The sequence below is a fragment of the Lepidochelys olivacea genome (assembly GCF_965140295.1).
Source record: "Lepidochelys olivacea isolate rLepOli2 genome assembly, chromosome: 18".
In the NCBI taxonomy this organism is placed as follows: Eukaryota; Metazoa; Chordata; order Testudines; family Cheloniidae; genus Lepidochelys; species Lepidochelys olivacea.
In genome coordinates, this window is record NC_140428.1 from 27,116,882 (window position 1) to 27,132,118 (window position 15,237).

A 15,237-nucleotide genomic window follows, 5' to 3' on the forward strand; every position below is an offset into this window, starting at 1 on the left:
TACATGTAATAGATCAAGCTTCTCTCAGATTAAAATGATAATCTCATGAGAACAGGCTTTTTCATTTGTGAGATTTCCAGAGTGTTCTGACGGCATCTGAATAGGAAACACCACAGGAGCAATGTTTGAGTGGAGAATTGATGTATTTCTGCTCTGATCCCAGGTGACACCAAAAAATATGCTAAATGTTTTTTAAAAAAAACAGTTCACATCTTTGGAGCTTTTTTTTTCAACTTCAGAAAAAGGCTGGATTTTGGTCTGAGTTTTGGATGTAGGATTAGGTCAGTTATTGTTTTGCCCTGCGTGGTTCTGCTACATTTACATGATATTTAAGGCCATAGGATTTACCAAATAGAGGAGAACAAATTCCATCTTGTGCCATTGTGACACAGGCATGCCCAAACATGCCCTATCATGCCCAGGCAGGCAAATTACACCTATGTCTCACCAGCTTCACGATATCTCACCAAAGTGGGGAAAAGCTAAGAACTATCTGATTGCCATGGTTGTTGTGAGAGGTTTGTACAGCAAATATTTTAAGAGCTATATAAAATGTAGAATACTATGGTCCCAAACTGTTGGAGATGAAACTCACCTGAGGTGGGGAGGACCTCAGCTAACTCAGTCAAGAGTGGGAATAATCAGCATCTTTTGACCCAGCTCAGCCCTGTGTTTACAGTCTGGACTAGATGCAGGCATGAGCATCTACAAAGGCAAATAAAAAAAAACAAAAACCCAACAAAAGATTCTGAACAGGGGACCCTCAAGGGCTGAGCTGAAGTAAATGAACTGATTATGAAAAGAGACAAAAAGTCTGGGGCTGCATAGAAGAAGAAGAAGAAGCAGCAAGGGCACAAGATGTTACTTGTTACGGAGGTGACATTCCGCCAGCGGAAGCATCCCATGAAAAGTGGATCCCACCTCTCTGGACTGGACCAGTGCTGTTAGGACTGACCACTGGGTGAAAAATACTTTATTAGACTGGAAGGGAACTGGTTAATAAGTACAGGCTCTGGACTGCATTTTATATTTTATGTAACACTGTAACCTGGTGGTTCCAGTCCTTTTACTTGCATCGATTTTGTATCTTTATCTTAAGCTGTGCTAAACAAACTTCTATCTGATTTTACTGTGGACACGACCCAGTGCCTTGCGCTGAAGAGAGCCCTGAACTGAGGGGAGGCTGGTGGATGGGGGTGCACTGCTTCCGAAGAGGCAGCAGATCAGTGTACATTGAGGGTGTCCAGAAGATGAGGGACTGGGCACTTGAGTGTAACAAGGTGGCATGTGCAAATTGCTAGCCTGCAGTGGGAACGAGTGTGGCTTGCAGAGCCCGGAGCAGAGCACTGGAGGATTTTCCCCGGTGGGCACAGATAAGGCTCTCTCATGCTGTGATCAGATGATAGTGATTCACACTGAACACCTTGGTAACCCCAGAAGTGTCACAGACATCAGCTGTTAATGGAAATATTTGACAATGGAAATTCAGAACAGATGCTGAAAACCAGCTTTATAAGAAGGCAGGAACTGGCCCAGTACACACAAAATAAGGGTAAATTCGGCCAATTATCTTATTTTCACTCTGCATCAAAACTGTGCATTTGAATGTCTCCCAAACCGTGGACTGCATTACTGCAAACTGCAAAAAGATTATATCACTTGTGTAAAATGAATTGTACAGCCTGCCTCTGAAAGGTGATTGCAATGTTCATCCACCCTCACAAACCTAAAGAGGGAAACTGGGTGGGATGTGCATGAGTGTGTGTGAAGGGATGAATGGATGGATATGGTTGTGCATGGGTGAAGTGAGAAATAGGCCCACCCCATTGCAACAATGCTATCATCTTATCGGCGGGTATGTTAGTGATTGCGAGGGGTGGGGTGGGTGGTTGCTCTGTGGGCAGTATGGACCAAGTTCATCAAGTAATTCAGGTGCTGATTGTGGTATTCAAGATATCTCATACAGGGGAACGTTTGCTTGCTCCAGAGTGGAGACCTCGTCAAGGATTCATGTACAGAGTGTGGCAGTACCACTTTATAAAGATAGAGGGCACTCTAATGACTCTTATGAGCGTCTCGAACAAACATTGCGGCTGTGTCCCACAGTAAATTGCAACTTTTATCAGATAAAATTCCAACCCTTCCCAGGGCGTCAGTCTCGTAACTTTCTACGACATTTGCCTTGGTGGAAATGCCATTATTTCTCCAAAGCAAATAGCACTTTGTAACTGAAAAACAGCCTTAATTCCATGAAAAATCTGAGAGATGAACAAAAAGTCACTGTGAGACAGGGGTTGCTCCCTGGTTTAACCAGCAGGCTGGTGGGGCAGGCGTGGGGTGTTTTCTCCAGCCCTACCCTTGATATTTTTATATTTAGGCGTCTTACTTTCTTTTTCAGTGTGACCCCACAAACAGAGCCGGTGCATCCAACTTCTCCCTGATTCTGAGAGTTTCCTGTCCCGTGGATGCATGCATGCATCTCCTAACAGAGACATATTCATATTCTTTGGACAGTCAGACCTAGATTTCTCCAGTTTGCAGCTCTAATCCGTTCGGAATCATTTAGGTTTTAGTGTATGGTTCTGGGAGATAGCAGAGGGGGCTGCTTTTCAGACAATCAGTGGGAGATGATCTCTCCTGCTAAACTCGACTACATGACCGGAAAGCTTTGTATGAGCGCGGGGTAGATAAAGAATTTCAGTTTGTCATTAAGTCCAAGATTTTCAACAGGGACCAGTGATTTTGAGTCCTCAAGTTGAGATGTCTTAAAAAGTCTGATTTCCAGAAAGTGCCAAGCAAGCATCCCCCTCTGAAAATCAGGTCCCTTTAACGCAAGCATCCACAATCAGTAGTTACTTTGAACATCTTCTGTGGGGTGAAAGTTAAATCAGGAGGCAAACTGGTGTCTGTGGTGTCCCTTCAATGGGAGTTAGGCCCTGCTTTCCAAAAACCAAGAAGTGAAATGTCACTCTGGGGCCTGGGAATGGGCAACACTGACATAATAGGGTTATGACAGGTCAAGAGCGAAGTTAATTACTGAAGCGGGAGAACGGGTGTGTGTGTCCATCTCTGTGTGTCTGTCTGGGTTAAGAACCAGCATCAGACCCATATTTTCACAAGCTCAAAAATGCCCCTAAGCGAGACACACAGTAATTTCTGTTAGCAAATGATTATTAAATGTCATGTTTAACGCTAGGCCTCGTCTAGCGGCTGATCCATTGAGGGAATGACCGAACTACAGCTATCAGCTAGAGGAGTCCTTTAGAACAATGGTAGACACTCATGGTGCTGGAGGTCCTCAATTCAATCCCCAAAGATGATTCACGACGGTGCCCGCTGTGAACGAGCCTCCAGCAAACCCCACCTTTGTCTCACTGCTATGATGAGGCCTTGCCATTGGCCAGCAATTGCATCTTTGTGCAGAAAGTCCCACCTACCAATCTGGGTCGTTTTGTCCAATATATTTGATTCGGTCGGCCTTATGGAACTGAATGCAGCAGCCAATTGCATCCTCCTCCTCCGCCCCCCACCCCGGGCATCATGGAGGGCAGACAGGACATGGTGCAGGACGCTTAGGAAAGGTGCACCAGTGGGCTATGCTTGGAAGGTGAGGAGTAGGACTTTGCAAAATCGGGCAACAGGTGCCCAAAGGCCAAGTGGCTGGGAAACTGGTGCTTAGAATTCCGCCTCCCCCTGGTGCTTAGAAGTCCCAGAGCTGTCAGTGCAATATACCATTACTCGGTGCATTCCTGCTCTCCCACCCCAAGGGAAATGCATTCTGTCCCACTTTGGAACAGGGGTGACCTTTGCTCAAGTCTACCCTTGACTTTTTTATTGGGCTGGCTGCCAGGGTTTCCCTGGGCTGAGCCAAGAAGCTGTGTTTTGCAGCATGTATGTACATGTGCACATGTCGCTGTCTGGCTCTGGGCACGCTGCAATTACCAAGAGATAGAGACTTTTCAAAGTTGTTTTCTCCTAAATTTCTTACAGCTCCCGAGTGGTCTTTGTTGCTTTGGGGGCAGCGGAATCATGGTTGTGGGTTTCACCCACAGGTTGTTCCAAAGGGACTAGAGTCAGAGTTTGATGATTCTTTATGGGCTGCTGCCATCCCTCAGTATCGTCTGCATGGGCTACGGCTGGGCTTTTGGCATTAAATGCTGTCGGTGGTGTTGGGCTAACTGGGGGGAGCACATTCAGCCTGTGATGTGAAGGCAAGGGGAGGAAAGAGACATGTGAGGAAGAGTTTGTCTAATCGGTGTCACTTTCCTGATGGGAAGAATTGGGAACAACTAGAAAAAAATGAGAAAGTTAAATAAATCTGGGAGGGGAAATGAAGAAGGAAAAGTGAACGAAGGAGGAGTAAAGCTGGAAGAGAAAGGAGAAAATGAAAGAAGAAATAAGGTTTATTCCAGTAGTTTGGATAATGATATGAACTAAACACGATCCACAATTGCTAACCAAGCAGATGTGACAGGTGAGATACGTGTAAATAACAGGCTGGCCCCAGAGCAGCTTATTTGTTGATGTGTCTATGTTCAGCATAACCCAGCACAGCTAATATATGGACAGGAGTCAAGCCCAGGAGTCCTGACTCCAGCCCTGTACCCTGGTCACCAGACCATCCTACTTCCCTTTGTTATCACTTGGATATGTCTCCACAGTGCATCTGCATAGATAGCAGATTGCCGCAGCTCGGCCTTGCTTCCCAGAGCTGATAACAATGAATCCACTTGGTGGGTCATAGCTTGAAGGCAGCTCTTTGCAGCGGAGTGGATCCTTTTAAAACCCTGTGCTGGCTACGTGTGATACCACTGGTAATGGAATGCAGCGTGTGCATGGAGACTCACCGCCCAGCCACCAGTGTAATTCATTCAAGGTGACTCTTCGGGAGCGAAGTGGGGAGCAGGGAACGTTTTGCTCCACACATGTGGGCGTTTTGTTCTTGAGTCCTGGGCATGCATGTGTTTTAAGGACTCTCCTCTCTCTTCCAACATGGCTCCTTCTCCTGATGGAATCTGCAGGGAAGGCACAATCCTGCACTTGTGGCATCCCACTGCTTTGCTACGGGAATAAAGTCACATACGCACAGGTTTCAGGGTGGGATCCAATGGGAGGGGAGATGGGTAGTGACTTGGGGTGGAAGCCCTGTTTTTACACACAGCCATCTCAGGCAATGAACAAACCGTGGGAAGAAAGATTATCAGAAAGGCTGGAAGGTAAATTCAAGGCTTCAGCATCAGTCTCTCTTCAGAACTGATTATTTTGTTTCCAGTTCACTAATAGAACTTTCTTTCTTTCTATGAAATAGTGTAAAGTCTGGCTACTACTGAGCTTCTGAGATGGGGCTTCTCTACTACTAAGGTGGGCCCAACCTACAAAAGAGATCCAGAGTTCAAACCCCACAAAACTTAAGGTGGCTGGAATCTGGGGGGTTGGTTCAGCCCTTTAGAAAGATAGGAGCCATTTGCAAAGTTTGGTTCCTGGTCTGGGTTGCTGTGTGAAGTTTGGGAGTGTTTGGCTCAGGGTTGGGGGTTGGGTTAGTCCCATATGAACTGAAAGTACTGAGATTTGAAATGGAAGTGAATGAGCCCTTACAGAAAGGTCCCTGATGGAACCAACGGGGATCTATAGAAATCCCTCTGAACATCTCCAGAACTTATCAGAGGATGAGAGCCTTTCCATCACACTTGTTCGGGCATCCTCTGGAGTTCTGTACTATTGGTGTATTCTGTAGGGTGAGCTCTAAGATCATTATCATTTTCTAGTCAATAGGCCTTTCCCATAAGGGGGTAGCAGAAAACAGCAAATATATGTCTCTTCCTAGCTAAGTGATGATTTCCCTGCAAAAGAGGTGGTTTTACACTGTTAAGTGCACTGGCAATTCAGGAATCTTGGCCCCTGGCTGCCTCCGTTATGGATGAAGCTGACAAAAGGGGGTGATGTCAATGTGTCAGGTTTTATCCCTTTCACAAGCGGTGACCTGTTTTAAAAACAAACCAACCCAGCGGAGGTATTTCAGCTAACTTTCCAGTGTGCTGGCCCTTTAAGGAGGCTGTAACAGGACACCTGAAGTCCTGGAGAAGTGTAGTCTCTAAACTGGCTGGTGTTTTCTTTTTTTTCCCCCTCCTCCCCTTTTCCCTTCCTCCAGTCCCAGTTTAATTTGCTGAACAGCAGCATGGATCAGAGCATCGGCACCAGAGCAGCTTCCACCAGCCCTTACAGCTCTGAGCACCCTTCCAATGTTCCAACGCATTCTCCCTACTCGCAGCCCAGCTCGACCTTTGACGCCATGTCCCCAGCTCCTGTCATCCCCTCCAACGCTGACTACCCCGGGCCCCACCACTTTGAGGTGACCTTCCAGCAATCCAGCACAGCCAAGTCTGCCACTTGGACAGTAAGTTGCATGAGTTCTTCTTGACTTCAGTAGAGAGATGCATGTGTGTCTGTAGAACTGTTTGCAATGAATCTGCATCAAACCCTTTACTGTCTCTGCAAAAAGAAAAGGAGGACTTGTGGCACTGTAGAGACTAACACATTTATTTGAGCATAAGCTTTCGTGCCCTCCTTTTCTTTTTGCAGATACAGATTAACACGGCTGCTACTCTTTACTGTCTCTGTATCATTTTGCAGAAGGATACACAGTGCATGTTTATATACTGCAGACGTTGCAATGTCAGCTGCAAAATATCTGGTTGTTCAGTAGTAAACAGAGGGTATTTTGGTGGCCACCTTTAGAGGCAGCAAATATAACTCAAGCCTGACAAGCAAAGCTTTGGTGGGAAATAGGGGGTTTATTTTCAGGATTTGTTTCCAGACACAGTAGAACCCTGGATTTTTCATATTTTTTTTATTTCTTTTGATTTGTAATAGCAAATGAATCACTCAAGCTGTAAGAGCCCTGATGATAATTAAACTTGCAGCCACAAAAATATCATTTAGCAACGTCACACAATAAGAAAAATGAACAGAGGAGCCAGTAGATAGTAGATAACACAGTTGCATAGACCTTTTCCCTACGAGTACCCAAAAAGCCAGCCGCTCAGCTGTGTCAAAGAGATGGCTTTCACAGCATCTCTTCAGGTCAATGAAAAGCATCATCTCAGCACAGCAAGGGACAGGGAAATTACTGAGAGAAGAAGGGTGCTGCTTTTCTCATCAGAGGTTAGATCCTAAATTCATGTCATAGGGGCTTTTGCATAAGCATGGCCCATAAAGAAAAAAAATATTTACACTGATCTATTTTTAAAACATTTCTGTCCTAGACGTTTCTCTGAAAACAAAGTATTCACAAAAAAACTCCCAGTGCAACTTAAGCACCCGCTCAGATCCCACCCGCCAAGAAATGCCTGGGAAAATAGAGGCATCTTACAGACAGAGTTCATCTCCCTGAGGAGAGATAGCTGGCATTGAAAGGGAGCAAAGGGGTCTCCTGTAGGATTGTGGTTTGACCGTGCTACCAAACCAGCACAGCAGAACATGAGCAAGGTGTATCAGCCCTACGTGCGATAATGACTTGTTTTGGAAGCTGATGTGTTCAGTTACTGTGAAAGGTCTTTTAATGATGGACAAAAAGTTGTCTTCCGGCTGTTTAATGTATGGGCTATGAGCGTTGAAACCCCAAATGGCTGCAGCTCCTATTCTGTTCCTGTCAGTCCAATATGTGCCACCCCTCTAGCTGCTGCATGTGGGAATGGAAAGTGCACACGGAATATAGCCTAGCAGGAGTGTGGCAGGGAAGAGGTTAAAAGGGCGATTTGTAACAGCTGTCTCCCAGCAGTTTGTTTTGTAATTCTAGACAGCCAAGCTTCCCCATGAAAATGAATAGGGAGAGCAGTGAGGGGTCAGCTCTGCGGGGCTCCCAGGTGAGGGAGACCAACGGGACTGCTGAATTCTAAGCATGCCCAGCACAGTGCTGAAGGAGGGAACTCCTATCCCAGTGCCCATAGCACTGGCAGCCCTCAGCACACAACAAGCTCTTGTCAGAATGATCCCCCAGCAATTATAAGCCAAAATATGTGGATCCTGGTATCAGCAAAGAATAAGGAGCCATTGTGGTGTAAAATAAAGCAAATGCAAGGTAAATCCGTACAGCATTGCACTGACCACTCAGTCTTCAGAGAGCAACAGAGCTTCTAAAGCAAACCAGAAATAAATCTGGTTTTAAAGGGATCATTGCTTTCTTCGTGGCTTGGCGTAAAGGGCCAGATTCTCTGGTGTAAATAGCATAGCTCCACTGAGCTGAGGAGCTGGCCCAAACATTTTATGGGGAATCTTTACTTGGCCAGCATTCTAGTTAAAAGGACAGGCTGTCTGGATGGCAGTGTATCCCCTGCCCCCCTCTGGGTCTGGTGAAGTGTAGATTAACAATGGGGTACCTCTCTGGATTAGGTCTGGGATTAACGTTAGGCCTTGAGGATAAGAAACAACCCTAGCCTGTTTGTCTTCCCTTGGGGGGAAAGCTTCCTCAGTGAAATGTGAAGGTCAGTAGGAATTGCCCAGCTAGCAGAGGGACTCAGGACTGTGACCAGAGCCAGATAAGAACCTAGGTAAATTGGTAGGGCCAGATTTGGATGAAAGATGGAATTTTCTGCCCAAACCCTGGTTCTCTGGTGGTGACGTTCAAAAGGAAGGGACACCAAATGGAAAACAAACGTAGGCTACTCTGATGGGTCTCATCTCTGAGATTCCTCCCTCCTTGGGCACTCAAGCGAGCTAGGAGCCACCACATGGATCTGGGGTAGCATGGTGGTCATCGAACGTGGTTTGGTCAGATACAAAAGGCAGGGTTGCTTTAATCGTGAAGCCTGCAGTTTGACATCCCATCCCCTGACAGTGCAGGTGAAATTAGGGTGACCAGATAGCAAGTGTAAAACATCGGGACAAGGGGTGGGGGGTAATAGGTGCCTATATAAGAAAAAGCCCCCAAAATCGGGACTGTCCCTGTAAAATCGGGACATCTGGTCAGCCTAGGTGAGACACTAATAATCAGCCTGGTGGCAAACAGCAAAGAAAATAAACTCAGCATTTCCCAGGGGGAGTCAGTAGCTTACTTGATCTGGTATTGCCCCCCAGTGATGCAAGCGGAGTGTATCAGCTACAAACGCTTGAGAGACAATGAAAAGCCAAAGACAGTTCAGCCTGTGCTGCGAGCCAGCTGGATTCACGGGGACAGGGACAGATCCCGGATATCAGACAATGCCCTCCTGGATTCTTACCATACTCCTGACATTAATACACACCGACACAGAGCTGTGGTCAAGGGCTGTTCAGTGCCTGTAAATCAAGGGGAAACACCTGCTGAAGGAGCACCCACTGATCACAGTTGAATGACCATTAGGAAAATGCCTTTTTCCTGCTCTCAAATGTTCACTGATCCTAGGATTTGTGCCTGGAATACATACAGGGTGTATATACCCGATGCCATGTCATTCCCACAATAGCAGCAGCAACCGTCAAGGATAGAGCAGCACAGAAACAAGTGCTTTGGGCTCGTCCCATACAGCGCGCAGCCACTGACTGCTTCACATCCCTCGTTCTGTTTCAGTGCCATTTTTCTATCGATATCAGCTTTGTTGCTGACTGTTGTGTCCCAGGTTAGTGGGAGCTCTGTTTCTGGGACTGGGGATCATGTTCTCTGTCACTAGAGATCCGGGCACGCTCAGCTTCATTGATGATGTCTGCACTGCATGGGCATCCACACAGCACTGATTATACTACCAAAGTCCTCTGCCATCATGCACTGGGCTCCACATAAAAGTTAGGGTGGATTCTTTTGCGGGATATTCAGTTCTTCAGTTATTACAGAGCCCTGCTCAAGAAGCTAGGATCTTCCCAGGACCTTGCACTAACGCAGGACAAATGATCAAAATCAGGATATTCTTATCTCATGGGAAGCACAGTGGAAACTGCTTGCATTTCATCCAGATTCAGTAGAACTCCGCTTAGAATGAAGTGGAATGAAAGTCCCAGACTGTTTCGGCATATCACACTGTGTTGGCTGCAACCCTGGTTTCTTGTATCCTTACACTTGGAATGAAGTTGATCTGTGCGGGGGGGAAATGACTAACATGAGAGACTAGTTTTCATGTTTGGAAACCCAAATTATCATCCCTAGCCATGCATTCAAGTGCCCAAATCAGCTTTGACACCTGAAAGAGGCATGTGAGTCCACATGGCTCAAATACACATTTGAAAATTAGCCTCCAGGAAGTTGTAGGCACTTCCGTACCACAGTGAAAGAATGAATATGTGGAATGAATGTGTGAGATAGACACGGTCTGATTCTGCTCTCAGATACTCCATTGTAAGTCAATTTGGAGTAACTCCACTAAAGTCTGTATAGTTACAACATGTAAAACCTGTGTGAGATCAGAATCAGGCCTATCATTTCCCTGTATTTTGGACAGTGAAACTTGTGTCAGATGCTTGGTTCCAAACATCAGCTGCGTTGCTGGAAGGAGCACAATTTCCCATGTGACTTTGTAGTGACAACTGTAACATCTTCTCTTTTAACAAATACTGGTCATGCTGGATTGGCAGCGAAACTCATCCCAGATTGTATCGTCTGATTGACAAAGTGTCTGAATTTTGTAATTTTGTATTTTCTGTTAAAAGAAAGAGATTATTTTCCAGGTCTGTTTTCTCTCCACTAGACTGCATGCTTTATTTCCCCACTAGATACAAGACTGGAGAATGAGTGTTTATGCAAAGAAAATGATTACAATTGAATCAAGTGATCACACTCTAATTTCACTTGCTATATGCAAACAGCAGATAGTCTCAACCAAAGTAGTACTAATCAGCAGTTAGGAATGCAGACAATTGGTAAGGGAAGCTAAAGGTATCAATGAAAAATCTATGGCCAGTGGGGTTGAGGATAGCAAGAAAAATTTCTTTAACTATATCAGGAATACATGAAATCCTAATAATGCTATAAGTCTGATATTCAACAACAATGGCAAAATTATTAATCATGATGCAGAAAGTAGTAGTCAACAAATATTTCTGTTCTGTATTCAGAAAGAAGCAAGATATTTTCATATCTTATAGTGATAAAGAAATGTTTTCTATTCCATCAGTACTAGGAAGGATTGTAAACAACAGCTATTAAAGTTAAACATTTTAAAATCAACAGGAGCATATAAATTGCTCCCATGAGTATTAAAAGAATTGGCCAAAGAGCTCTCTGAACCACTAGTGTTAATTTTTAATAAATCTTGGAGCACTGGACTGGAGAGAAAAAAGAGAAAGCCAGTGGATGATCAAAGACCCTCTTGGCCAGTTAGCCTGACAATGATCCAAGGCATAATCATGGGTAGGCTGATATGGGGATACAATCACTAAGAATTAAAAGGGGCTAGCATAGTGAATACCAGTCAGTATGGATTTATGGAAAATAGGTCTTGTCAATAGGTCTTTGATGTCGTGTTTTGATGAGAACACTAGTTTGGTTGATAAAGGTAACTGTGTTGACATAATATACTTAAACTTCTGTAAGGCATTTGACTGAGAGCGTCTCTACACAGAGGATTAGTGCACGGCAAGTCAGGGTTTAAATCTGCAGTGACCAGCTTGCCACGCACTAAGTAGCCATGTGGATCCTGGTACCACACACTACAAGTTGCACAGTGTGCTTTGACATTCTGCTATTTCAAGTACTTGCGTGGGAGGAGGTTTCTGGTAGTACAGGGCTCCTTAGTCTAAAATTAAAAAACATAATGAGATCCAATGCTTGGAAGCTGAAGCTAGACAAATTCAGACTAGAAATAAGGTGCAGATCTTTAACAGTGAGAATAACTAACCATAAGAACAACTTACCAAGGGTTGTGTTTCTCCAACACTTGAAGCATCTAAATTAAGGCTGGATATCTTTCAAAAGATAAGCTCTAGCTCAAGCATAAATTAGGGGCTCAGGGCAGGAATTACTGGCAAGGTTCCCTGGCCTATGCTATGAAGGAGGTTAGACAAATCGTAATTCATCCCTTAAAATCTGTGAATTTATTAATCTATGAAAGGGAGTAATGGAGAAAGGGATCAAGGCTTCAGTTGCAAATTGAGGGCTTATGTGGGTCAGAAAATGTTTCTTTAGGGCTGCTCCATGGGAATCTCCTGCAGAAGACGCGTGTGAATCAGGAGTGCCTGTCCTGTGCACTGACCGTCAGACCAAATCTGTCTTTCTGCAAAGCGTTAGTGGTTTCTGTCTCTTAGTACAATCCTTTTAAAATAAAGCCGTCGTATTTTATGCAAAACTTTAGAGCCAGGTTGTTTTTTCAAACAATCTCTTTGTCAGTGGAGGGCCATGAGGTGGGACAGAACCTGAAAATGAGATTTTTTTCTCTGCCTTGGAAGGCCCCTTTGGTGGCTTGTTTCCTGAGGTGGGAGGAAAGGAGTGGATCTGTAGCAGTACAAGACAGGGCATGCAAGGCGCCTACCTGCTTGTTGGAAGCTGTCAGGACTCCCCGTTTCCTGGAGCTGCCTGTACATGCTAGAGCTGGGAGCCGATCTTGGCTGTTTTCTCACATTCAGCCCCCTTGCCATGCCAGCCAGCTGGTAACTGATAGATAATTAGTATTTTTCTCAAGTACAATTTCAGACTGACTGGTGCTTTCCTCCCCTCTAAAAACATTATCATCCTCACCAAAGCCAGCAGAACCATTAATAGGGTCTTTGGCCTCCCGCGGCCTCACTGAAAAAGAGCCCTAGGAATCAAGCTACCCTCCTCCTTCAGATCAGGACTTGTCCCTGCATTCCCTGATGACCCAGAACAGACGAAGCGTCCATCCAGTCCAGCATTGTGGGCCTGATTCTCCATTGCTTGGCCTTGCTAATGGTTTATGCTAGCACTTTGCAATCTCTTCGCTCAGGTGTATATGACTGCACATGGTGCAGGGCAACAGAGAATCAGACCCATCTCTGGCACGGAAGGCGTAACTCTCCATCATGGTGCTGGTGAGGATGTTGTTATTGGAGGAAGGAGATGATGTTCACCCCAGACCTCAGCTGCTGACCCAGCTGGCACTCTGAAGCTAGAAACTGGATAGCCCTCAAAATGAAGTGGAGCAGTTCACTGGACTGAAATTTTGACATGGGTCTGGTGTGGATCTAGTGCCCAGTTCACTTACATGGTTTCAACCACAATCCAGGGAATGGAGCCAAGCTGCTAAGGGAGACTGTGACCATCTCCATGACTGGAGAGATTCAAGGCTGGCACTAGACACCAGTCTGTCAGGGATAGGAATAATTATGGACCAGGGGACACAATCCAAACCAGGTCCAACCCCAGAGCTAAGTCAGTTAGCTACTACAGCGACGGGCATGTTATAGGACCCTAATTAGATCAATTCTCCAACTTCACAGCTTGATTAGTTTCAGAGTAGGTGAGCTGTAGCTCACAAAAGCTTACGCTCAAATAAATTGGTTAGTCTCTAAGGTGCCACAAGTACTCCTTTTCTTTTTACAGCTCGATTACTTACTGCATAATGTTAGGGCTGGGATGGGGAAAGCAGGGAAGGGAGAGGGAGAAGGGAGAGGATGACTGAAAAATTTTGGTGTCCCCAAAATTGGTTGCTTCTGCTATAGTCATCATCTAAAATACCCTGTAAATAAACAATGGCAAAAATCTGTCTCCCTCTAGCAGCAACAGTAGGAAATAACTAACTCCTGGCACCGCTCCTAAGAATGTGGAACTCTCAACAGTCTGCTAAATGTCCCTTAATAAGGGCCATGGCTGTGAGTCAGATCTCACTCTGCCTCTGAGCTCTGAACACTTTAGCTTGTCTCCAAGCAGCTGAAAAGAACGGGTGAAAGATCTGGAATGGCAGAAATAGGAAAGCATCCGCAGTGGGGGTCTGATCCGGAGTCCACTGAAATCAATGGGAGTCTTTCCATTGGCTCCAGCTGGGCATGGCTCATGCTCCGTAAATCCCAGATACAGTGGGATTGCGGAGAAAGGCCCATGGCAGTGTTTATGAGAGCTATTTTCGGCAGGCCCTGGGAGGACGCTGGAACAGTAGGCTGTTCCAACAGGACTGTGGTATCAGTTGCATTATCTCAGAAGTTTATGGAATGCACTGATTGATGTGAGTGAGGCCTTTTGCTCTTTAGCATGAAGAGAGAATTCTCCCTCCTCAGTGCTGCCAGCAAAGCCCAGACAGACAGTTAGGACCGCTGTAAATTAGCAGCACTGCATCTAATATTCCTGGGCCTCAGCAAGCTCCATTCACCCCTGGGTTACACCTCTGAGGTCCTCTAAAGTCAGTGAGGCCTGGCTGATTTACATCAGCGGAGGGACTGGACCTTGTTACATATGTGGTAACAACAGAAAGTCCCACGTGGTGAAAATCTGTCTCATTCAAGAGCCATGAGCAGTGGTCACGGAAAGCATTCTTCCAGGCCTGATTTCCATGGCTGTGAGAATGCACTTACATGCACCGAAATGCAGGGGCAATTTGCATGCTTAGCGAGGTGCACGTTTTCCCTGCACATTTTGGTGCTTATGAAAATCTCTCCCTATGTTTCTGTCTCTGAACCAACGGAAAATAGACCTGAGCTTGGGGATTGGGACTGGGTGAAGGGGGAGCTTGACTCCAGACCTGGTAGCTACCGGCATCCTGTCTGAGTTCAGTGAGCTGTGTGAGGAGTCGGTGACTCTGATGCCTAGGTGTGCCCAGGCCTGAACCTCACACATTATTTTGAGGGAGGGTTTTCTTGCTGTTTTAAACCCATTTGTAATTAGTCTTCACTAAGGACAGACGCACACTCCCCTCCATCCCAGCTGTATAGTCTGAGGCTGCTCAAGGCAACCTGCTGCCCAAGGCAACACTTGAGTGTGTTGCCCCCCACCTCTCAGATTTGGCCCAACCACCTGTCTTGTCATGACAGAGGGGCGGCTGGGCCAAGTTTAAGTGAGTGAAACTGACAAAATTCCAGCCCAGATTGACTGGCCTTGGTACCCAGATCACAACAGCTGCAGCACAGTTGGCCCCTGGCTGGCTGTCTTTCCAAAGAGCCCTTGGACAGCACGGGCCTTGAAGGGTGAATTTCCTTCTCCTCCCATCCTCTGGGCTGCCCTGGATGAAGTGCCCTTGCACCAATGCAACCGACACTGCACCTACTCTGTGCATAAGGAAAGGCTATGACTCTCCCAGGCTGTCAGTCAGGCACCCTCACAACTAGCCGAGTCACTTGAAAAGAGGAACACGGAATGCCGGGACCTTGACAGGATCGCTACCAGGCACT

At 45.9% G+C, this 15,237-nt stretch overlaps 1 protein-coding gene across 2 annotated transcripts in view; it reads left to right on the forward strand.

Annotated features, from left to right (window-relative positions):
* TP73 (tumor protein p73) overlaps window positions 1–15,237 on the forward strand; it is an 84,092-nt gene that overhangs the window by 37,181 nt on the left and 31,674 nt on the right. For both annotated transcript variants that reach the window (XM_084651492.1, XM_084651493.1), the window contains exon 4: window positions 6,149–6,394. In XM_084651492.1, coding sequence (XP_084507618.1) covers window positions 6,149–6,394 — 246 coding nt within the window. The remainder of the gene's footprint in view (window positions 1–6,148; window positions 6,395–15,237) is intronic.